Genomic DNA, 22870 nt, shown 5'->3' with positions numbered 1-22870 from the left:
TGTACTACAGTATAGTGTATTTTGTACTAAAATTTATTGTACTACGGTATAGTGTATTTTGTACTAAAATATATTGTACTACAGTGTAGTGTATTTTGCACTAGAATACTATACGCAAATTTGGATGTTCTTCCATAGCCATTTTCCGGTAATATACCAAATTTCAAAAAATTGTTAAAAATAGTTCTCGAAAGAAAAGTTTTAATTTTTATTGCTCATTCGACAGGTGCTTTTATATAGATTCACGTGATATAGGTGAATATAGGTGACATTTTCTAGTTTGGGCGTACGAGAGTCTCAAATTTGCCAGTTATTTCATATCCATTTTTCTCTAACATACCAAATTTCAAAACACCGTTAAAAATAGCTCCCACAGGCAGAATTTGAATTTGTTTGTTGAAAGGTATTTTCATATAGTTTCGTGAAATGTCCACAAAATTATTTTCCCCTTTTTTAATATTGACGGAGTAGGCTTTCAAATCCAACTATATCTCAATTGTAATTATTTAACAGAGCTCGGTTAAGTCATTAACAGAGTTTTGTTAACAGAAATGATAGGTGCCTTTGTTAGTTAAATTTGAATTTATCTTCACACCCTTGCATTTATTGGCATTCGGGCTAAAATTGCCAATCAACAACTTTTCAGAAATAGTTGTTAATCGCTGTCCACCTTTTAGTTTACCCAAGGATGTATATCATCCATCAATATGCATTTACTTTTATTACCGACATGATGGTCAGTTGAACTTCTTTAACGAACCATATCCAACTTCTTCCAGTAAATATGACGATTTTAACAAAACTACTGCTTAATTCTCATCTTTCACGTATTATGTTCGATTTTTCTGCTGGGAATATTGAAATCCTACTAGCATTGTTCAATAATATATTAAACGTAGCTATTTCTGCATCCGTTGCGATCAGGGCAACCTCGCCCTCAAAGCAGGTGCCCGCCACGGTTTAACAAGGCAATTAAATATTACGAAAATGGGAACAACAAACTTTTCAAAAAATTTACGAAAAGTGGTTTTGCTTACGACTATTTTGCCTATTCTGCATCAAGACATAGATTTAATTAGCTCAACCAGCAATATTATTGCAGATACCTGCAATTGACAAAATCCTCACTGCTTTTTAATCCTGGATATTTTTTAAAATTTGTTAACTGCAAAAGGAAGATCTTCATACTCCCTGGCACGTTTCTTTCAATGGCTGAGTCCTCTGATGATATTGAAACCTTGAATCTCTTCACTGCTCATATGCTCTATGGAACTAAGTGGTGTTATTTCAAAGATTTTTAATCAGTCTTTCAAATTATTTCCCTTTGTGTTGGACGAGTAGCTTCCTTATTCCGCTTCACGTTGAGAACTTTAGACGCAACGGCAAGTTGAGTGTCTTACCTAAATTTTTTCAGCGAATTGTTATTCAACATCTAGCTTTTGCTATTAAATCTTATTCTTCTCCATTCCAACATGGCTTTTGGAAAGGAAGATCTACTGTCACGAATCTTTTAGGGTTTACTTGCCATGTCTTCAAAGACTTTTCTATTGGCCCTCGCACAGACGTCCTGTATATACTTATTTTAGCAAAGTGTTTGACTTAATGAACCATAATTTATTAATGTTTAAACTCCAAACCTTTGGCTTCCGTTTCGACTTGGTGATACTTCGTATCTGCTTAACAGATCGTTCAGAGCGCTGTTTAACTTCATCACCTCGAACGAATTTCCCATAGCGTCTGGCCTCCCTCAAGGCAGCTACTTAAGATCCGCTTTATTTCATTTATACACTAATAGTGTCCCCTCGGCGATTAAATCCAGCCAGATCTCAATGTAAGCTAACGAAGTTAAAGTGTTTTCTTCCTTCTCCTTGGAATCGCAATCGTATCAGCATCATGGTGCTCGCTAAATTTTATGAAATTAAATCTAACGAAATGCAAGAAGCTTTTTTTCTCAAGGAGAAAGTCATCAAATCTTGAGTATTTCATCGATTCACACAAGTTGGGAGACGTAGATTCGTTCATCGATTTACAGCTTTCTATGCAACCAAAGACAACATTTTTTTTTTTTTAATTTACACATTGAGCTTTCTTTCAATACAGCTAGGATCGGAGTTAGGTTTCATTAAACGGCGGTCTCAACAGTTTATTGATCCGTATATTACAAAAAAGCTATACATGACCTTGATCACGCCAATACTTAAGTATGCCTCTTTTGTGTGGTCTCGTTCCTATAGATGTTATGCAGATTCAATAGAACCCGTTCAAAAGCAATTCTTGCTGTTTGCCTTTAGGAATTTGGATTGAAACTCGCTTATCTCTTTCCTTCCTTACGAAAGTAGATTGCTTCTGTTAGCCTTACCATCAATTGAGAAACGCTTGGTGATTCCGTCTTAATTAAGTTAATAAATATCGATTCGCCTACATTACTTGATGATGTAATTGTAATTTTAGCATCTCGCTATAATTTGAAAATTAACTGGTATTGTTTACTGTTATCGGTTGCCAAGCATTTGCATGATTGCAATCCCCAAGAGATTTACTCATAGCTCGGATCTGTAACGATTGTGGGTATGCTTCTTTGCTTGATGTCCTTTCCTTTTTTCTTTCTTATTTATTTATACATGAATTTTATTCTCTTCACTTCACTTTATATACTTGTAAGGGTCAACTGAATTCGCCCGTTCATTTATTTTAGCTGAGTTTCACTTGTAAATAAATAAAATAAAAATAAATAAATAAAGGATATCTCAAAATACTGTAACATTTTTCTTATTTGATAACCGGTAACATCATTGTTCTTTTGTCTGTCAACGGTGACGGCATATATGTGTCAGACAGTTAAACTTATTGGCTGATGTGTTGGGGTACTTTTAATTGAAAATTGGCGAAAAATTGTCTTATATTAAAAATCCTCAAAATAGAGCGCGACAAGTGTGTATTTTTTTGGCGAAAACATGAATCAATCTTTAATCGATCAGCTCCAAAAATTCATTCAAGATGGATTAAAATGTGTTTATTTATTTTTCATTTATGTATATACCTATATTTTTGAATTAATCTTTAAAATTATTATGCCTTGCATTGTATAATATATGTGGAAATTATTTAAGTAATTTCAAAGGACTTTTACTAACTACCTACGATTTAGTAAATATGGTTTTTATTTATATCCATTTTTCAGGATTCATGATATGGATGCTTCACTTGCCAAATCGATCAACTCCATAAAACAAAAAGTTGACAAAAATGATAAAATATTATAAATAAATTATTGATTATTCAGCGATCAAAAGGATTTTGTCGTTTAGTGGGGTTAATACTTATTATTGAAGAAATTGGTTTTGAATATGTACAGTACAGGAGCAAATGAGATGCTTTGATATTGAAATTGAATGAAATTCGAAAAGTGGAGTTAATCGATTTGGCAAGTGAAGCATCAATATATTGATGGATCACTGTGACACAGCGCTGCTTTCAACTGCTTATGTAATTATTTTTCAATTGATGTAATTTCAACATACATATGATTATAAATAAAGTAAACTTTATTTGCACGAGTATTAGAGGTAAGTATTTCTTATTACTTGAGTTGCTACGTCGCCTTCAGGTAAGTATTTTATAAAAGTAAATCTTCTAATTTATACAACAACAATATATTTTCATATATAATAGAGTGGTGCAGTCTTCTAAGACGAATCTTCTAAAGCGGATGATTCCGGCTTATTTCACTATCTTTTGTCGTTCGCTTCTTTGTTAGCACCGCACCGTGGAACACTCTCAAGTGAATTTTTGTGCGACGTTACTCTGAATGCTTATTGAAAGTCCATGTTGTAAGCTAAATGTATCACTTGTCTTTTTTCTCTTTTTTGTTTTTTGCTAATGTGACCCAACACTCGGCGGTTGTCACCTACATGGATGTAAGCAATGTAATAGTCGAAAAAATGTAGGCAGAGGGGAATCGGTAAGTATTACATCTTTATCAATCGGGCGTTCACTACAACTACGACCACAAGCCAAAGACAATTAATTCAATTCGGGTACCTGGCTTAATGGTCCCGCTTTTTATCTACCAAATTATTAAATTATGCAGATTATTAAGGGACGCACTTTTTAATGTACCTACCAATGGATGGTCTATGTCTGTCCAATGACTGTTCGTGTGTTCATTTTTCATGGTCAATATACAGATTGAAAGTTTTGATATATTTTGACGAATTTTGATTCGTTAGCATGCATCTTGGACGAATGACGGACTGTCTCTTTAAAGTAAATTGGAGTGAATCATTTGTCAGCGAAAGTAGTTAAGTAATAATATCTCAGGTTGTTAACTACTGTGGAACACTGAAGTCGAAGTTAGTTGATCAGTAATGGCAAAAAAGTGTATTTTCTTAGTCTACTGTTTAGTTTATTTATCACGCAAAAGATCATAAAAATAATTTTGCTAAATTTAAGTCATGTGAGTTCACGTGTCCCATACAAGGGCCCGCGTGAAAAGTTTATCTTTACCTAAGTGAAGGAAGGAAGATGCTGTAGAATATTCGTTTCATGATCGGCTTTTTGATTTTTTCACTTATTGTTAAACTTAATTTATGCTTAATTTATTACTTAAGAGTAAATGTGGCACGAGTCAGAATATTAATAAAGTCCATATAAATTTTCTCAGGCTTATTACGCGCATTTGTTCATCTTACAGAACGAAAGACAAATTCAATATACCTTCAGCTGGTGGTGGTGTTATGTGAAAAAGCGAAAAAAAAAGTTAAATCGAACAAAGATATAGAAAGAAAAAACTTGCATTCTTTTCAATAGCCAAAGTCAAGGTTTTTTGATTGTTTAACAATTTTATGATAAACGCTTCGCATCACGACAGTTTCCTTTGGCTGTCATGAAAACCTGTTCTTTTAAGCGTTTATATATTTCAACTTGTTGTTCTTTATTTCTCTCACAATTTTACGCAAGTGTGCGCATATATGCATGTACGTGTCCATTTGCTTACATCTGAACCGTTTGGCAGTGTCAGAGCATTACGTTTGAATGCATTTAATTATTCTAATTGCAGACATAATTGTCAAACAATTACAGCTTAGTTAAGGCGTGCTTTTTAGTATATGTCGAATGCACGGCGTTTCTTATAAACGCAAGTCTCACACACACATCGTTTTAATATTTTTTTTTTTTTAAATTACACAATGAAATGAAACCGACCATCAATCCACTGGTAACGAAGGAAGGAAATAATCCTCGACTGCTATCCAACTTTAAGTAATTACATATATATATATATATATATATGTATAACATAAAAATTAAAGAACTGCGATCATATTGCTTGACATATCACTTAGGATATATTATTTGCTTAGTAATAACCGCATAAAATGCACACGTACGATTACCGTAAACGATTTATAGAAACACAAATTACATGCAACATGGAAAAGATTTAAAAAATTTTGAATTACAACCAAGACTACGTTTGGTATTAACTGCCGAAGGAAATGTGAGCTGCAGGTTGTAAGTTAACGACGACGGTATTCCAAGGATTTCATTTCTTTAAGATTTTCCGCAGACTTCCACTAATTATAGATGAGTTGATGAAAGCGTCAGACCTTATTTGAGCTCGGGCTAGCAACTAGCAAAGGAAATATGTATGTACATGATGTACTCTTGTAGCTCATCTTTAACAAGGAATAATGGACGGACAAGCAGATGACATTTAGAATATGACGTTAATCAAAAGTATAGCCATGTACTGGATCGTAGAAATGCTAGTTACCCTATACATTATAATCGTTTCAATGAATGCGGTTTTCTGCCCTTTAAACCCAGTCGCTTTTGTTCGCTTTATTTCAATTGTTTACCGAGTATAAAATCATTCAAATGATTAAGTCCCCAAACCCCCATTAAATATACGATATTAACAGCTTAATGCATTAAATATAACAGAAAACCACTCAAGTTTTAAAAAATTCTTAGACATAAGTGATTATTTTAAATTGATCTCTATATTTGCAACGCCTGTACAATAATCTCTTTCATTACATTTATTAATAATTATCCGAATATCATTGTCATGATCAATAAGCCGGGTTGGATTCATATACACACTATATTTTATATATATATATATATATATATATATTAGTTTGGGGAAAAAGAAATCCATTATTTTTATATGAACTTCAGGACTTTATTTAACATGCTTTGGATTGTCCGATTTGGGTCAAATATGCACCGTTTTGTTGTATGATTTGTTGCCATTTTAAAGGTAACTTCAAAATGCCTCTCTCATAGAAGTGCTGGTCTCTATTTGCAAAAAACTCTAGTAGTCGATTTTCACAATCCTCCCTAGATTCCAATTTTTTATCATTAAAGAAATTTTGCAATGCAAGAAAAAGATGATAATCGCTTGGTGCCAAGTCCGGACTGTATGGCGGATGCATTAAAACTTCCCAACCAAGCTTCCGGAGTTTCTGGCGAGTCACTGTAGATGTGTGCGGTCTAGCGTTGTCCTGGTGGAACACGACACCTCTCCTGTTGGCCAATTCTGGCCGTTTCTGGTCAATCGCTATCTTCAAACGGTCCAGTTGTTGACAGTAGAGATCAGAATTTAGCGTTTGGCCATATGGAAGCAACTCATAATAAATAATGCCCTTCCAGTCCCACCAAATGCATAGCAAAACCTTCCTGGCCGTTTGAGGTGCTTCACCGCTCTTTGACCACGATCGTTTTCGCACAGGGCTATCGTATGTGATCCATTTCTCATCTCCAGTCACCATCCGTTTAAGAAATGGGTTTATCTCATTCCGTTTGGCCAAGGCTTCGCAGATGGAAATTCGATCCATCATGTTTTTTTCTGTTAATTGGTGTAGCACCCAAACATCGAGCTTCTTTTTGAGTCCAGCTTTGTGTAAATGGTTTAAAACTGTTTTATGGTCGATTTTTAGCTCCTGGGCGATGTTACGACTGCTAACATGCCGGTCAACTTCGATCATTTCTCCGATTTTATCGACATTTTCGACGACCGGCCTACCTGTGCGAAGTGCATCTTTAACATCAAAAATTCCTGAATGGAATCTACGAAACCAAAATTGCACATAATTACCTGTTATAGTATCGGAACCATAAACACCATTCACAATTTTAGCCGCCTGGCTTGGATTTTCGCCTTTGTCAAAGAAAAACTGTAAAATGTACCGAATTTTCTCTTTGTTCACTTCCATTTTTAACACGCTGTAACTCACTCGCTGTAACTGAATGCACCAAACAAAAAACAGCAAAGGAATTTTTTTTACTGCGAAATGTCACCTTTCCAACGAGCATAAATCTGAAATTGTTTGATCGATACTTTAAGAGAAATCTATCAGTGCAGTCATCGACCGAAAAAATAATGGATTTCTTTTTCCCCAAACTAATATATATATGAATAGAAACTTTATGTTGCTTCTTGCTTTATCATTAGTTAAACTATGCATTATGAACAATTTTGCATTTATTTGTATGAAAGCTTCAGTGACTTTTTAATATTTCTAGCATAACCTTAAATAATTATCGAAGTGCAGTTATGTGCCTTTGTTAAGGCTTATCAATATATGCATCAAATTTTTTAAAAACTAAGTGAGGGGTTGACACAAAAAAGAACCGCTCGTGTATTCCCAGGCCTGGGGGTGAAAGTAATTTATTAATTTGATAAGAATTTTATAGCTTTCTGAATTATGCTTATACGAGGTATGTTCCAAAAACGCGATTCCTTTTTTTGTTGTTAGGTTGGTACACATGTCCCCAACATATGTTGACATCATCAGTCATTTTATGTTTTTAACTCGTTTTCGATCGATATAAAGGTTATACGAATTTTGGTATGCTTGACGATTTTCTGCTATCGGAAAACATGGACCAAAGAATCTGGATTAAATTTTGTGTGAAAAATCAAATGAAGTATTCCAACTCACTTAAAATGTTCACTGTGGCATTTGGCCAGACTGCTTTGAGCAAAAAGAAAAAAAATGTTTATAAACCGTATACGATCTGTACAGAAGGCCAAAAAAATGTTGGACGCCCGAGCACTTAAACAAACGGTAAGAACGTTTAAGCAGTGAAACGAATTTTTATGGGGAACCGTTGAGTCAGTATTAGAGAAGTTACTGAGAATGCCAGCGTGCTTATGCGATGCAATTCGGTTCGCAACTTTTGGGCATGAAACATATGGCAGCGATATGATATATGTACGTTAGTAACGAAACTTCGGCTATCATAACATTTTACACCTTGAGACTTGAATTTAAATATAACACGGAATACATTGGCTTGATTTATCTTATATCTAAGTTTAAATTATGTTATTTTATATTATTGTTATCTTTACATTACATCTTAGTTTAGGTAAATAAATAAAAGATTTTCATATAACACTGTTACAGTTGTACCATCAAATACTTTGACATTTGAGTGCATGATGCACCATGCAAATGCATTCGTTGCGTTCGCCTTTTCAAACTCAGTACCTGCAACGTTATTAGAAATTGCAGTTGACTCCACAGACCCTATAAAGTACACATATTCTTGATTACTATCAAATTTTAAGTCCATCTAAGCATGTCTGCCTGTCCTTCCATCTGTCGGTCTTTGTAGATGCGTGTGTTACGCATTGTCCTGGCCACAGCGATTAAGATCACCCATAAAACACATACAACAATAAATATTTGAACTTTCTTCAGCCTGTTGATTCAACCACCTTTGAATATCATTTCCTTATTTATTTTTTATTTCTTCTCATTCTTGTATACTTGAGTAAGAACACATTCATTGTTTCGATATGTAAGCTTTCATGTCAATCTTTCCTTATATATTTGTTTAGTTACATATCTATAAGATTATACATGTCTATAAGATTGTACTACCTCAGAACTGAATATATATGTTTTACTGTACTATAAGCTAATACAATAATATATAGAATAATAATCATATCTGTTCGAGTAGTTTCACACAAGTGTAAATCAGCGGATAATAATTCATAACTAATGAAATATGAAATAAAGCATAGTAAACACATTTCATCTAAGACACATACCCGACCGCATTTACAAATCGTACGCGATACTTAACCATATGAACGGAATTGATCGGTATTCAAGCACGCGTTTTCTATTTCTGCGGCCACGGCAATAATTTGGTGTTATATTGACCAGTAAAAATGCCTACACTAAGCTCGTTAAAAAAACCGGATGCGCACACAAACACACATATATATGACCATGCAAATAATTGCCTAAACAATATATAAAATCCTTCTCGCAAATGCCAGCTTGTTTGCAATTAACCATAAAAGTGTCAGAACAGTTAAACAAGGAATGTTGCATTTAAACATAAAGGTTTTGAATGCCACGACAGCCATCTGCAGATTTAACATTAGCAAAAACAGTAAGCAAGCCGGCCGGATCACAATTAGAAATTCACATATCAGTTATATTCATAACGTTGTGAGTTGTCAGTGCCATCGTCTTTAACTAGAGACGTGCATCCGACCCATAGTGTTATTTCGAGAATGTTAACTTTGACAATTGACTTTGACTTTCAGTCTTTCGTATCAACTTTCATAATCAAGGAATTCGTTATGGCATTGCAAATATCAGTTAGAGGTCAATTTTTCAAAAGCTCTTTCATAGTTGGACTAATAGGTCCTAGTACTAGGTCACAAGTACTATAGCGCTATTCGCATTGATTTCCGATGCCCATCAGACTGCTTTCGATAGAAATAGGATTGGTCGTCGAGTACTCATATATGTGGCTTTCATCCATTCTTTTGTGCAAACGGAGCAATTGGTGCACACAAGTGCAACATTAAATTTATTAATTCATTAAACGGATTATGTTTGTATGTTTCCCTTCACAGTGTCCTCTGCATAGATTTCGTAATGTTTTTACCTACAATTTTAAAGTCGATTTGAGAACAACTCTCCCTTTATCTGTCTATCTGGTATCTATGCACATCTACAGGGTATTCACCTTATTGGTCGCAATTTTCGCAGTATTTATTAATAGGTCGTTATCTGATGAATTACTCATACGGAATTGTGCGATTTAATCTATTTGCGATACGATTTCTTGGGCATGCTCCCATTTTAGTAGGTTTTTATATGGCAATAAAATTTAACTTTTAATATTTCGACTAAAATTAGATCCGAATACAAAGTTAATATTCTATTGGGCGCAGTAGTGTGATGCCATTTAACGATTACGCTTGGGCCCAGTAACTTTGATCAATTTCACGTTCTCTCGTATATTCAGAGATGCTTTTTGTCGCTTGCTTGCTGTTGCTATCTTAATGCACGTTTTAAGTTTTTTTTTGTTGGAAATTGTTTATGACACTTGTTATCACAATACGACCTAGCCGCAGCCGGTTTTTGTATTGGTTTTTTTTAAAAATTTTCTCTGACAATTTCTCGTTTTTTTGCTTTCGATTTTCTTGTCATATCTTTGCGTCAAATCCGGATCTATATCGTTAAATAAAGGAATTTAAACTGCGGCGTTTTAAACAATGAATATTACGATGTTAAAATATATGGGCTTCTTGACCACTTGCTCCGTATTTGCGGCTCTTACCTCGATTGTATGGCAGGCGTTTCTGTCGCTAAAGCAGTTAAATAAGTTGACAACAATATTGACGGGTCTTTTAGCTATTGAGAAAAGCTTAAATAGAGATTGGTCTGCACCGAATTTTAGAGTAGCCATCGGTTATGGTGCGTGCACAGATCTGGTTATAAATGCTACGGAATTTCTAAATTACACAGATCAAATACCAAAGCAATTGAATCAAGAATTTACTGTAGATGAAGTCAACGATGAAACGGAATTGCTCGAGACGTTCGCTTACTACTTTCAAAAGGGGGCAGCTGCAGAGTAAGCTATGAGAAATTAATATCCAAAAATTGAATTTATTAATTCCCTTAATGTTTAGGAGAACAATCCCAAACTCAACTTTATTCCGCAATCTTATACGAAAAGCTAAAAGAGGTCATCATGGTAACATACAATGGCAAATAGGCGGAAATGCTCCTTTAATGGGCATACGTTTTCGGAAAGAGGGTTGGGATGTACTGCTGGGAGCCCATATGTCATACAAGTAATTAGAATGATACGAATTATATTTAAAAATTTTTCATTTTTTATTTGTATACAGATTACGCCGTTTAGTGCCTAAAGATATACGAATTGCAGGTGATGAAGTACCAGAAGACGATATTCATTTAATCTTAGAGTATAAAGCCGGCGAAACTTGGGGACCATTTACCGCTCCTCGAGCCAATCGCTACATCTTACATAACGATCAAACCAATCCCTATTTGAAATCCTTAGAAAATTTGGAAAAAGCGATTAAAGATTATCAGCCTCATTTAATTGTTATAAGCGGCCTGCAAATGATGGATAGTTACAAGTTTGAAAAAGGTAAATGCATTATTATCAATTGAAAAATCCTTATTGCCTTTATATGCCGTTGCCTTGTTCGTTTGTCGCAGGAGTACGAGAGTCACGTTTATTGAAAGTTATGCAGCAGTTAACTAATGCCTTATCACAGACATTATTACATTTTGAAATGGCTAGTTATGTGGAAATCGAATTACTACAACAACTAAAGCGATATGTTCTACCTTATGTAGATTCTTTAGGTATGAATGAGCAGGAGTTAGAAAACTTAGCACAAGTCCTTGAATTTGGGAGAACTACTTTAGCCTCAGATTGTAACCCGCGATTAGCTCCGACTCTAGATAAGATGCGTAAAATATTGCGTATGTTGGCCTTCGATTACTACAAATATGCAACGAAAACAGATAAAACGAAAAGACGTTTGCTGACGCGCATACATTTGCATACACTAGCTTACCAAGCGTTGATGACCGTAAGCAATAGTAATTGGAAAAATACACGTCTTGCAGTAGCTAAAGCAGCATTAATGGCTAATCGTTACGTTTGTCAGATGGACACGGTAAGTAATTATTAAGCTATTCGACCTGTATATGCTGCTTTTTTTTAATCTGCTCATAAAGTTTACAAATACGAGTCTGAGACTCCGTAAGCTCAATGAACGATTAAAAGCAACATATTAAGTCGATCAAGTTACAAAATCCTGCAATCATATACAATCCTGTAGAATAGCAATTTCAAAACAAATATTAAACGAAGGAGAACGGATTAAAGTAATAAATTTTCCATTTTTTCTTCCCCCCTCAGATTAATCCAGAGGCTTCTTCGCTAATATTGGATGATAGCTTTTCGACTTCATTGAATAAAACAAAAGCTCAACGTATCAACTTTAATCCTCAAAATCCAGTAGCCTGCTGGATGGAGACATTAGAAATTGAAGAGATGAAAAGATCGATTGAAATAAACATTTGTGTTTCTCCGGTTTTAGTCTGCCGTGTGGCTAAGAAAACGGCAGGAGCAGGGGATAATATATCAGCTGCCGCCTTATCACAGCAATTTTAACATTAGTTCTCCAAAAACAAAAAGGAAATTTGATAACCTGACAACATAAATCATACCTATATTTTTTTTTTTTTTTTTTTTTTTTTTTTAATTAATATTTTTTGTTTTATTATTATTTATTTTACTTTACTCACTTAATTATTTATTTCTTTTTCATTAATTAAACATTTGTCCTTGTTATTTTATGTACATTTTGATCTAAATTTAGTTTCCTCTTATACTAATTCGGGTTGTGTATGTTTATGCATTCCTGTTTCTTATGATGTGTTCAGTAAGTGTGTTAAAAATCGACAAAATTCAAAGTTATAAACTTGTTTGTTTATCTTTTGTTAAATTTGTAATAAAAAAATTACTTTTTTCTCAAATCAAATAAAAAGCTAAACATTCGTGCTTATGTAAATACATATTCGCTTTAAAATACATACATAAAAAATATATTATTCTGCTACTGATTTAAAATCGCAAGTGCTAAATTCTAGACCCCCGGCATAACATAAGCAATATTATCCAAAGTTAAGGCTAAATTGTTTTTCAATTGCGGTTTCTTGTCCAGGCCAGGCAAACGTGTAGTGAGACAGAGCAGTGGTCCCAAGGAACATAAAAGACTATCCAGCAATACTGATAAACTAGCTGAGACAGCAATTTGGCCATCGTGCTCTTTTAAACGTTCACCGATAATTGTTAAACTTTCACCTAACAACTTCAAATGAGCAGCAGCATCGATTGGTTCTATGCCTGGCAAAGGAGTTCTCATACTACTTAACCCTTTCGCAGCATTTAATACCCCATTTCCATAACCACTGGGTGAAGCTTTCCCATTAGTCAAGGTGTTTGAATTAGACTTGTTTGGAGTAGAATTCTGATGTTTTCTATAAGGATTATTTCTTTGACGTTTGGTTGAACTGGATACGTTTTCAATATTTGTCGCATCTCTTGCCTTACGTTTATCTTCAGCTAACTTTCTAGTGCGGTTAGTTGTAGGTCTGTTAATAAATGAAGTAGTCTGTAGTTGTTGAATTTTTTCTCCTTGACTAAAGTTGCTCGTATTTTGCATGCCAGCCTTTTCTCTAGCTTTGGCTTTAGTGGCCTGCATTTTAGCTTTGCGTCGCCATGAATTTTTCTCTTTATTGGACACATTAGCCCACAATTCGCTTAATCGCTTCGCAGCGTTCGAAAAATCTAAATCAATTTTTGATGTCCTACGTATTTCCCGGGCCCATAAGCTGTAAGCTGTATATCGAGCTTTCCCCTTATCTTTACGTTCGACACGGCCGTCTTTACGTTTATTATTATTTTCTGACATATATAGAGATTGCCTAACTTTGGACTCGGGATTTCCAGAATTAATTTCAAGATTTTGAGTGTTCGCACCCACTAAATCAGCTACCAATTCCCCAAACCCATCATCATCCGAATCTGCTGCAACCGTTAAGCTGCTACTATTCTCCATATTAGGGGATAAAACATCGTCGTCGTCACTAGCATTTGAATCCAAATCAATGTCATCGTCGTCAAGCCCGTTATCTCTACAATCGGTGATCTCATTTTCATTTTTTGATTCTTTCATGCGACGAGCTCTTAAAGTAGCAAGACTAGGACGTCCCCTTCCACCGTGTTTTACCACTGAACGCGGTGTAGAACGTTTCAGTTTCTTCTCGACTTCGTCTGGTGACTGAAAATCTAACAATTTAGATGACTTTTTACGAACGCGGCCACTACGAGACACTCCCGTTACTTCAAATTCTAAGGCATATGCAAATAAATAATACTTTAAAAAGCCCGCTTACCACATCCAAGGAATTTTTATTACCTTTTGTGCTACTGGCACAGTGAGGGCTACCCATTTTTAAAGATCTTCTTAAGATAGACTTTCAGATTTCTTCGTATTTGTTTTTATTTCCTTGCAATTCTGAATTCTCGTAAAACAACAGTGATGCCAAACTTTATTACACTAAACGAGCTAAAAAATGCCGAAAATAATCATATGAGATATCACAAATTTATATATCGTTTTATTAATGCCCGAAGGCAAATTATGAGAAAATGCAATATTCTGAATAGTTAATCATATTAATTTTTCCTGTCACTCAGAAAATTAATTAAAAAATTTGACGAACACCAATTCACTCTCTTAATAAGAATAACATGTGGAAGATGATTATGCACTCATTTCGTTAAATATTCTCATTACTCCGGCAATTTTCATATGTATTTAATTTGACTGATTTTAGTACATCAGCAACTCTACACGCAAGTAAATTTTAGCTCACGCATACCCACATGTATTCATACACACACATATACTTTCCGGCAGCCTTTAAATAATGCAAAATATTGTAATTTTATTTAAAAAGAGACTAAGAATTTTAAGCACAGTATAATTTTAATTTTATAAAGAAATAAATTGTGTTTCATTTCGATTTGCAAGAATTTATTTACGTAGTATACGTTTAAATCTGAAAGAGTGGTGCACTTTAGTTGCATTATTTGAGGCAGTTATAAAAACATTAAAAAGAAAAACCCAAAATAGGCACGTTGCGCAACTCTGCCTCTCAACTAAATCAAAATTTATTTAAATCTTAGAAATCTATAAATACATTTGATGATAATCGCATTAAAAGAAAGAAACTTAAAACGATTGAATTGATTATAAATTCTATAGAACTATGAAAAAACGTTCAAACTCACGCGGCGCACATAGCCCCGATCCCTCTGATTCGTCTTCCGGTGTTAATATGTATGGAACGATTAAGTATGGTGCCTCTAGTGTACCAACAACACCAACTAAAGCACGTGGTATCGCCGAAAGAAATCATGATGAAATTGCTAAAACCTTTGTTATAGTCAACGAGCGTCCCGTCGATGATATATCCTTGGATTTCTTTTACAAGCCACATACTATAACATTACTGACAGTTTCCATATTAGCTGTGATGTATTTCGCCTTTGTCAGGTATGTTCACTAAAAATAAATTAAAAAGATAGGAAAACAGACGCCGACTAGCTTAGCAAAGTTAATAAGCCTTTCCCTGTTGTAAGAAAATTTCTAAGCTTCTAAGGTATAAAAAAAAAAAATAAAAAAAAAAAAATAAAAAAGGTAGGTCTGTAAAGAAAATAACTAGCAAAACAAACATGACGATTATTCAAAATTTCTTTTTATAGCCATCAGATGTGGTGCCTTAGATTATCGAAATGTTTGCAATAAAAATCAATGCGCATATAAATGTTACTTTTCTATTTGTACATTAATTTGTGAAATGCTGACAAATTGTATAAAAATTCACATCGAATTATATACCAGGTGCCGAAAACTACATGAGATGTATATCGACCAAATTGATCTTCGCACTATCTTGCAATCTATAATAGCATTTATAAATATGCACGTAAACTTGTGGTGGGCATTATGAAATTCGGCCCAAGCCACATAGAACTTCACTTCAATTTTTTTTCCAATGCGCAATTGCAAGAAGGAAAGGATGATGAAAACATAATTTTGCATAATATACCAGAGACGTAGAGTTATGAATCAAATAAGACTCGAAGGTAGGGATGAATTTGAAGTGGAATTACATTAGCAAAAACGCAAAATAATTTCCCCAACTTATTTGCATAAAGGTTAAAAGCACTTTACACCTTATCCCATGTTATAGAGGGTAGATACTGTAAAACACACTTATTTGGAATATATTTTAAAGAAAATTACCACAATTTATCCATACTCCGAAACAAAAATATCTTCCTTACGCTTCTGATATTAAATTTGCTTCCAACCCTTACTTTTAGGTGCAATTAAATCTACACATTCGAAACTTTCCACCCATCGGTTCTGTTTTGTGTTGCTACTGAAAATTGTGTCATTTTTTTCCAAATTCCGACTCATTTATTAGATGTAAATACAAAAAACATATTTAATATTCCCCATTATGAACGGATCTAATTCGCTCAGTTACTAATATAAAAACGATAAATTACACAGTAATAATTATAACTAATAGAAATGATGAATTACAGTACGAGGAATAACATTAATATTTAATAAGAAAAAAAATTAATAAATAAATAAATAGTTTTCAAATCTTCAAAATTAGAAAATTGTTAATAACCAGCCTAGCAAATGCTTGAGAATAATTATACGGAATATCGAAAATGGAACCGTAAGTTTCGGTTTTGTTTAACAAACGAATTGTTTTAAACTTAATGTTTTGATTTTCAGATATTGATTGATTAGTGGGAATATCAAATTAAATTTTTTTAGGACAAAATTAGCGATTACTCAAGGCTCATGCAACCATTTTGTATAATATAATCTGAATGCACGCAAGTTTGTGTAAAGGATAGCATTTGCAATTTGCTTATAAACTTATCGTCGGAGAGTGTAAAAAGTTTTTAAATTAATATCTCCATTTATATAACGACAGAAAGTTGCAACTATTCGCAATCAAACCATAAATTTGGCACTTGTTTGAAACTGTGGAATTTTGAGTCAGTTCATTGTTAACAGTTCTTGGTAATAATTTGAAAACTCACTTATATTGTGTTCCATTTAATTAAAAGAAGAAGTGACATTTATTAATCAAAATATTGCCATTAAAGAAAACACATTAGTTTTAAAATGAATCTTGAAACTGAATTTTTGAAAAATTATTTCCCTCATATTCCATATAATTTATGGATAGTGTTCCAAAAGAAATTATTCATATTCAATGAAAAATCCAACATTCTATTTATTTAACTTTCTGCTTCCACTATCCAGAAAATATATCCGCTCTTCATCGGAACGAAAGGCAATCTGAAGACGCGAAGTTCGTCTTAAGAGGTTTTAATTAATATCAGAACACACTACGATGATTTTTGGCCTTTATCTGTACCCGTCAATATCAGTAATTTTATTCGTCCTAGAAAGTCCACAACACATCACACATTTCACGTTATATATCAAATACTTATTAAAGCATTTAGACTTGGATTCGGCTTTGAGGGTAGACTTGAGCAATTTTATACGTTTGAAAGGCTTAATAAAGTTTACTTTTAACGAAGTTTAAGCGGAGTTTAATAACGTCACTTAAAGATAAAATATATTAAATGACTAAAAATAAAATAATATATGAAAATTTCCTGGAAATGCTTTTTTTTTTTGTGCCACTTAATGGCTTTTATTCAAACATTACTACTAAATATTATTGCTCGTCTAAGTTCATAATTCTCCTGCCCACCATCGCATAGAATCGTTGTAATTATTATGTTATCTACCCAAGTATCTGTAATCACTAAACGGCTCGAGGTAAATCGCAATATCTATATTCAAAAAGAGAAAATGAAATCGTAGGAGTGTTTATTATTATTACGACTCTTCGAGTTTTTCACCTATAGCTCCAAGAACTGATTTTAATACAGCCATATATAGCATATATAGCTAATCATCTTTTGAGGAAAACCTGATGAAATTGCCAAACCTGATGCGTTTACATCGTCGACTGAGAGGAAAGACAGTTCAGTACATATGACTTAAAATTAAAAGTTCCGTTATTGTCAGGAATTTATCGTCGCGCCACTAAAAAAAACCAATATATATCAGATCGATAATTATAATAATTAAAACTTCATTATCTTAAATTGGCCGTTAACCTACTTAATGGGGTTTTCCTTTCAACCGACAATATATTATTTACATTATTTACATTCTTCAATTATGATACCGTTGCGTTCATATGCAAGACATGGACCTTGCATTAAAGCTGTCACTCAATCAGTGCATTGTCTAACGTTGAATTCTCTCACGCTTACTAAAGTATATCTGAAAATTGAGGGAAAATTTGCAAATGTCTGTTGAAATGCAATATCAGTTTTGAACCTGCTTGCTATACGCGGAACTTACATGGACTTGAATGCCTTAGACAGCCATTAGTATGCACTTTGAATAAAATCATTTTAGTAAGATCGCCAATGTATTTGTCTTGACAATTAGGATATTTCGAAACAAAGGATATAAAACAATCAAAATCAAGTGAACGCAACGAGCTCTGTAATCAAACTCTTATTTATTTCAAGTTTTCAAATCAGTTGGTTCTGAATATGTAGAAACTGAATTTCGTTACCTTAGGTATATATTTATTTATAATTGTTCAAATTTAACTTATTGGAAAGCATAATATCAAGGGTTTCTTAGAAGAAGAAGGAGGAATGGTTTCATTAAAATCGCAATTTTTTGCTTCTTATGTTTAAAAAAACACATAACACAGAGGGGCAACCGATAAATGTTTATAATTATATTAATAACAGGGACGAAGGAAATTTTGAGGATAATATCTGGGCTGGCATATTATGCGTGGTATTCTTTTTCCTAATCATATCGGTGCTGGCGTTCCCGAACGGTCCGTTCACACGGCCGCATCCAGCTGTATGGCGCATATTATTCGGTTGTTCGGTCCTATACTTGTTGACACTACAGTTTTTAATGTTTCAAAACCTCAAAACCATAATGAATATTTTGTACTGGCTAGATCCCAAGTTAAAAGATTTCCACATAAATATGGATAAGGTAAGCGAAAGAGTGAGAAATAATTACTACGTATTTAAAATGTTTTACATTTAAAATTTCACAGGAATATGGTGTCAATTGTTCGGATATTACATTAGAACGTATTAAAGGTCATCTTGACGTCTTTGCTTGGGGCCATTTTTTAGGGTGGGCTTTTAAAGCCATCCTAATTCGTCACATGGGCATTTTGTGGGCGATATCGGTAATGTGGGAAATAACGGAAATAACTTTCGCTCATTTGTTGCCCAATTTCGTGGAATGTTGGTGGGACGCCTTGATTTTAGATGTTCTACTTTGTAATGGGTTGGGCATTTGGGTTGGCTTGAAAATATGCAAAATCCTAGAAATGCGTGAATACAAATGGGCCAGTATCAAAGACATTTCATCGACCAGTGGTAAAATTAAGCGCGCCATGCTACAATTTACACCCGAGAGCTGGACTTCTATAAGATGGCTAGATCCGAAATCAACAGCTATGAGATTTGCAGCTGTTATACAATTGGTAATATTCTGGCAGGTAAGCAGAACAAATATAATTCCATGGGTCTGTAATACGTGTACCGGAGATAGTCAGTAGCCGTTAAAAATCTTTTTCATAAATTGTGCTTTACAGATAACCGAACTGAATACTTTCTTCTTAAAGCATATATTTGAAATGCCACCCGATCACTATGTGGTGATAGCGCGTTTAATATTCATCGGTCTTTTTGTGGCGCCATCTGTAAGGTAAGCATGTAATATGAATTATAAAAATTAAATATTCTTTACATTTAATTCGATACTTGCGCTTACAGACAATATTATACATATGTAACAGACACGCGTTGTAAACGCGTTGGCACTCAATGTTGGGTTTATTGTGCCATCATGGTCTCTGAGGCGATACTGTGTATTAAAAATGGCAAGGAATTGTTTGAACGCACGCAGGCTATCAATATTGTGTTGTGGCTGACGGTACAAGTCATTATTTCGGTAGCATTTGTCTATGGTTGTGTTTTATGGCAGGTAATCGAAAGTAATCTAATATCAAAAGATGATTTCGTTATCGTTATCGTTATCGTTATGAAACATTTCAGCGTATGATGGATAAACGTAAAGCGAAAAAGCTACTTTCATCTTCTACGAATCAGTCACCCACGAAAAAATTTAAAACTTTAGATAATGCAGAATCGAAAGGTACGTTTCAACAATAACAAATAGTTCTTCTTTTCTGTGTTTAAATTTGATAATCAATTCTTTTTTTTTTTTTTTTCAATCAAAAGAAATTCTGAAATTGTTTACTTCTAATTTGGAATTTTTACCAAATTGGTAAATTCGAGTTTTCCACTCTCTTACGTTCCTTACTTTTATATTATGGCTCACAAATTTTAAGCACGATTTTATGTGTAGTTATGTATAAATATCCACCACTTCCAAAAATATTCTAAAAATTTAAAATATATATATTTTACAAGCATTTTAACATTTTAACGTAGTTGGCTCAAAAGTTTAGAAAAGCTTGTGAAAATTCATTTCTAAATTATTCATATTTGAAAGTCTTCCGGATGTTTCAGAAATAATTAAACAATCATTTTTTTATTATCATTATCTTTGATAAATTTGTTTTCCTTTTCTCATGTAACTAAACCTATCTATTGTTTGTTTGTATTGTAATTATTATTGTTATTATTGTAATAATTTTACCTGCTGGGGTTATCGATGACCCTATTAGAGTAGAGAGTGTGTATTTGCAGTCTCTGGACTATTCCATACCTTCATTACTCTCATCCATACTAATAAAAAAAAAAAAAAAAAACATTTTCTTTTCCATTATAGATAGGGGCAGCAGATGAATTATAGTTTCTGCTCTAAGACCGTTGAATAAATTAGGACCAGAAAGTACTATCTCCTTATTGAGTTTCTCGCCTAATTTTGTGAAATCTAAATAGTTCTCATTGTTGGGCCAACATTGCTGTCAGAGTTTAGAGCTTTCCGTTATTGGGGGATATATTTGTGGGATTGATTGAAAACTTCGCATAAGCGAATCTAATACCGTTGCATCGTTTGAAATTTTGTATTTTATTTATTTCTTTTGGAAAATTGTAATTTGTTGCTCACCATGACATTAGGACTAGTGAAAGATAGCCGAACACTGAACACTTTTTAACAAACATTTTGCCTATCGTTCAGAAATGTGTTTGTCCTAAAGTGGTTTGCAAAACTCGTATACAATAGGCAATAAATATACGAGTATGTAATATTTTGTTACGCGGCAATCGTAAGTGCATATGCATTGCAGCGAAAATATTTCAACTTTTCGTTTTCATTTATGTGTGCGAAAGATACAATACGTACGTGATTAGATCTGAACACAAACACAACATTAGCGTGAGGAAAAGGTAATAGGCCTTAGTAGTAAAGGACAAGCCACGAAGCCGCGAATTAGTTGATTCCGATTGCAATTGCAATGTTAATTAAAAGATGTATATCTGACTTGATGCTACAAAATTTTGAATTTTAATTCCTTTCCTGTTTTGCATTCGCAGATGTGTAAGGTGTATTAGGAAAAATTTTAATTAATTTTTAGTCAAATAAAATATGACGCTCCTTCATATGAATATCAATATTAGGGCATAAGAATTAAATAACCGATGCTTCGTTTACTTTGTTTTGCTTTGTCATTTTTTCAAACTTTGTTTTATTTGGATTGCTTGGAAGTTAAATTTGGCAAATTTTAATACAGATGTAATATATATAGTATATAATTATTTTGAGAAATTGTTTTAGGCTTAAATATCGATGGTGGATATTTAAAATTTGAATCAAATCGAATACAAAGCTAAGCTTTATTACTCATTTTTACATGTAGCTATATACATTTTATGATCTTTTATATGTCTTTTATCTGTTTCTCTTTCTCTCCTTTTCTCGTTAAAATTTCTTCTTGCGTTCTTTTCAACATCAAACATTATTATTTTCTGTTTATCAAATATTTCATGTCTGCTAAAATAAAAAAAAATAAAAATAAAAAATAAAATAAATCAATATGTGATATCTGTAAAGGCCCCATTTATTATGTACATCCGAAAATCATTGCACATGCACGAGGAAAGCTAAATAAATCCATTAGCAAACATGTTGGCATTGAGAGCACACCGTATGATATTAAAATTAAAATTGTTTAACATTTTCTGTAAAATAAACGTTCAGATGAATTATTAGTAATAGTCATGCAAGTTAATAAATAAAAATGCATATTTATGTTAAAAGAGAAAAATACCTTTGCAGCGTTAATTTTAGCTTTCAGTTGAATTATAATCCGGCTTTCCTTTCTTTTTAGTTTTCTCTCAAATATACAAGTTTCATTTTCTATTCTACTATTTAATTATTATCCCCATCCTGCTTTCTGTTTTATAATTATTAAAAAAAAAAAAAAAAAAAAAAAATCAATTTATGCGTTTTGTTTTAAATCGTTTTTCTTTTATTATTTTTCTTTTAGGCAAAATATCACCCAAAAAATTCCCAAAAAGCAACGACAAGAAGATTGAATAAAATTTTATAAATTTTAATTCTCTCTCCTTCACATACTTTCAAATTGAAAAAAAAAAGAAAAATAAAAACAAAAACAAACAAACAAAAAAAAAAAAAAAAAAACCAAAAACCAAAAATAACAACAAAGCTTATTTTTAAATAAAAATGTATTTAAGTCATCAGTAACAAAACATTACATGTATAGTGTTTAGACCTAATCTGTACTGATTATAAGTAAACGAAAGCAAAACACTAAAAGTCAACAAAACAAAACAAACAAAAAGCATTAAATGAAATTTAAATGTACAATTTAAAAGTAATTTTAGAAAAAAA

At 33.1% G+C, this 22870-nt stretch overlaps 3 protein-coding genes across 5 annotated transcripts; 2 read left to right on the top strand and 1 right to left on the bottom strand.

Annotated features, from left to right (window-relative positions):
* Window positions 1-10386: 10386 nt before the first annotated feature.
* Window positions 10387-12539, top strand: LOC119631673 (ADP-dependent glucokinase). The gene is made up of 5 exons (XM_038024078.1): window positions 10387-10902; window positions 10961-11125; window positions 11183-11448; window positions 11520-11986; window positions 12232-12539. Exons 1-5 carry the CDS (start codon window positions 10541-10543, stop codon window positions 12484-12486), a joined length of 1515 nt encoding a protein of 504 aa, XP_037880006.1. The 5' UTR covers window positions 10387-10540; the 3' UTR covers window positions 12487-12539.
* A 97-nt stretch (window positions 12540-12636) lies between these two features.
* On the bottom strand, window positions 12637-15251 carry LOC119645204 (HMG box-containing protein 4). Of its 2 annotated transcripts, none has more exons than XM_038045220.1 (3): window positions 15175-15251; window positions 14297-14446; window positions 12637-14229 (listed from the first exon to the last, which is right to left on the bottom strand). In XM_038045220.1, the coding sequence occupies exons 2-3, from the start codon at window positions 14328-14330 to the stop codon at window positions 12962-12964; spliced, it is 1302 nt and encodes a 433-aa protein (XP_037901148.1). In that variant the 5' UTR covers window positions 14331-14446; window positions 15175-15251; the 3' UTR covers window positions 12637-12961. The 2 variants fall into 2 exon arrangements, with proteins under 2 accessions (XP_037901148.1, XP_037901149.1); XM_038045221.1 differs by lacking the exon at window positions 15175-15251 and adding an exon at window positions 14785-14875.
* LOC119645203 (phosphatidylserine synthase 1) lies at window positions 14950-22288 on the top strand. Of its 2 annotated transcripts, none has more exons than XM_038045217.1 (7): window positions 14950-15439; window positions 18769-19027; window positions 19092-19544; window positions 19641-19753; window positions 19822-20032; window positions 20104-20203; window positions 22070-22288. In XM_038045217.1, the coding sequence occupies exons 1-7, from the start codon at window positions 15153-15155 to the stop codon at window positions 22189-22191; spliced, it is 1545 nt and encodes a 514-aa protein (XP_037901145.1). In that variant the 5' UTR covers window positions 14950-15152; the 3' UTR covers window positions 22192-22288. The 2 variants fall into 2 exon arrangements, with proteins under 2 accessions (XP_037901145.1, XP_037901146.1); XM_038045218.1 differs by lacking the exon at window positions 14950-15439 and adding an exon at window positions 15477-16643.
* The last annotated feature ends 582 nt before the right edge of the window (window positions 22289-22870 follow it).

This window comes from Glossina fuscipes, unplaced genomic scaffold (genome assembly GCF_014805625.2).
Source record: "Glossina fuscipes isolate IAEA_lab_2018 unplaced genomic scaffold, Yale_Gfus_2 1, whole genome shotgun sequence".
Lineage (NCBI taxonomy): Eukaryota > Metazoa > Arthropoda > Insecta > Diptera > Glossinidae > Glossina > Glossina fuscipes.
The sequence above is the reverse complement of the archived record's forward strand: the minus strand, read 5'-3'. Positions and strand labels throughout refer to the sequence as shown.

Excerpts from the sequence above, each read along its gene's own strand:
- LOC119645204 (XM_038045220.1), bottom strand. The coding sequence starts at position 14,330 with ATGGGTAGCCCTCACTGTGCCAGTAGCACAAAAG. Across the intron at positions 14,230-14,296 it reads CTGTGCCAGTAGCACAAAAG|AATTTGAAGTAACGGGAGTG; the intron begins GTAATAAAAATT and ends CATATGCCTTAG.
- LOC119631673 (XM_038024078.1), top strand. The coding sequence starts at position 10,541 with ATGAATATTACGATGTTAAAATATATGGGCTTCTTGACCACTTGCTCC. Across the intron at positions 10,903-10,960 it reads CAAAAGGGGGCAGCTGCAGA|GAGAACAATCCCAAACTCAA; the intron begins GTAAGCTATGAG and ends CTTAATGTTTAG. Across the intron at positions 11,987-12,231 it reads ACGTTTGTCAGATGGACACG|ATTAATCCAGAGGCTTCTTC; the intron begins GTAAGTAATTAT and ends TTCCCCCCTCAG.
- LOC119645203 (XM_038045217.1), top strand. The coding sequence starts at position 15,153 with ATGAAAAAACGTTCAAACTCACGCGGCGCACATAGCCCCGATCCCTCT. Across the intron at positions 19,028-19,091 it reads TCCACATAAATATGGATAAG|GAATATGGTGTCAATTGTTC; the intron begins GTAAGCGAAAGA and ends AAAATTTCACAG. Across the intron at positions 20,204-22,069 it reads AGATAATGCAGAATCGAAAG|GCCCCATTTATTATGTACAT; the intron begins GTACGTTTCAAC and ends ATATCTGTAAAG.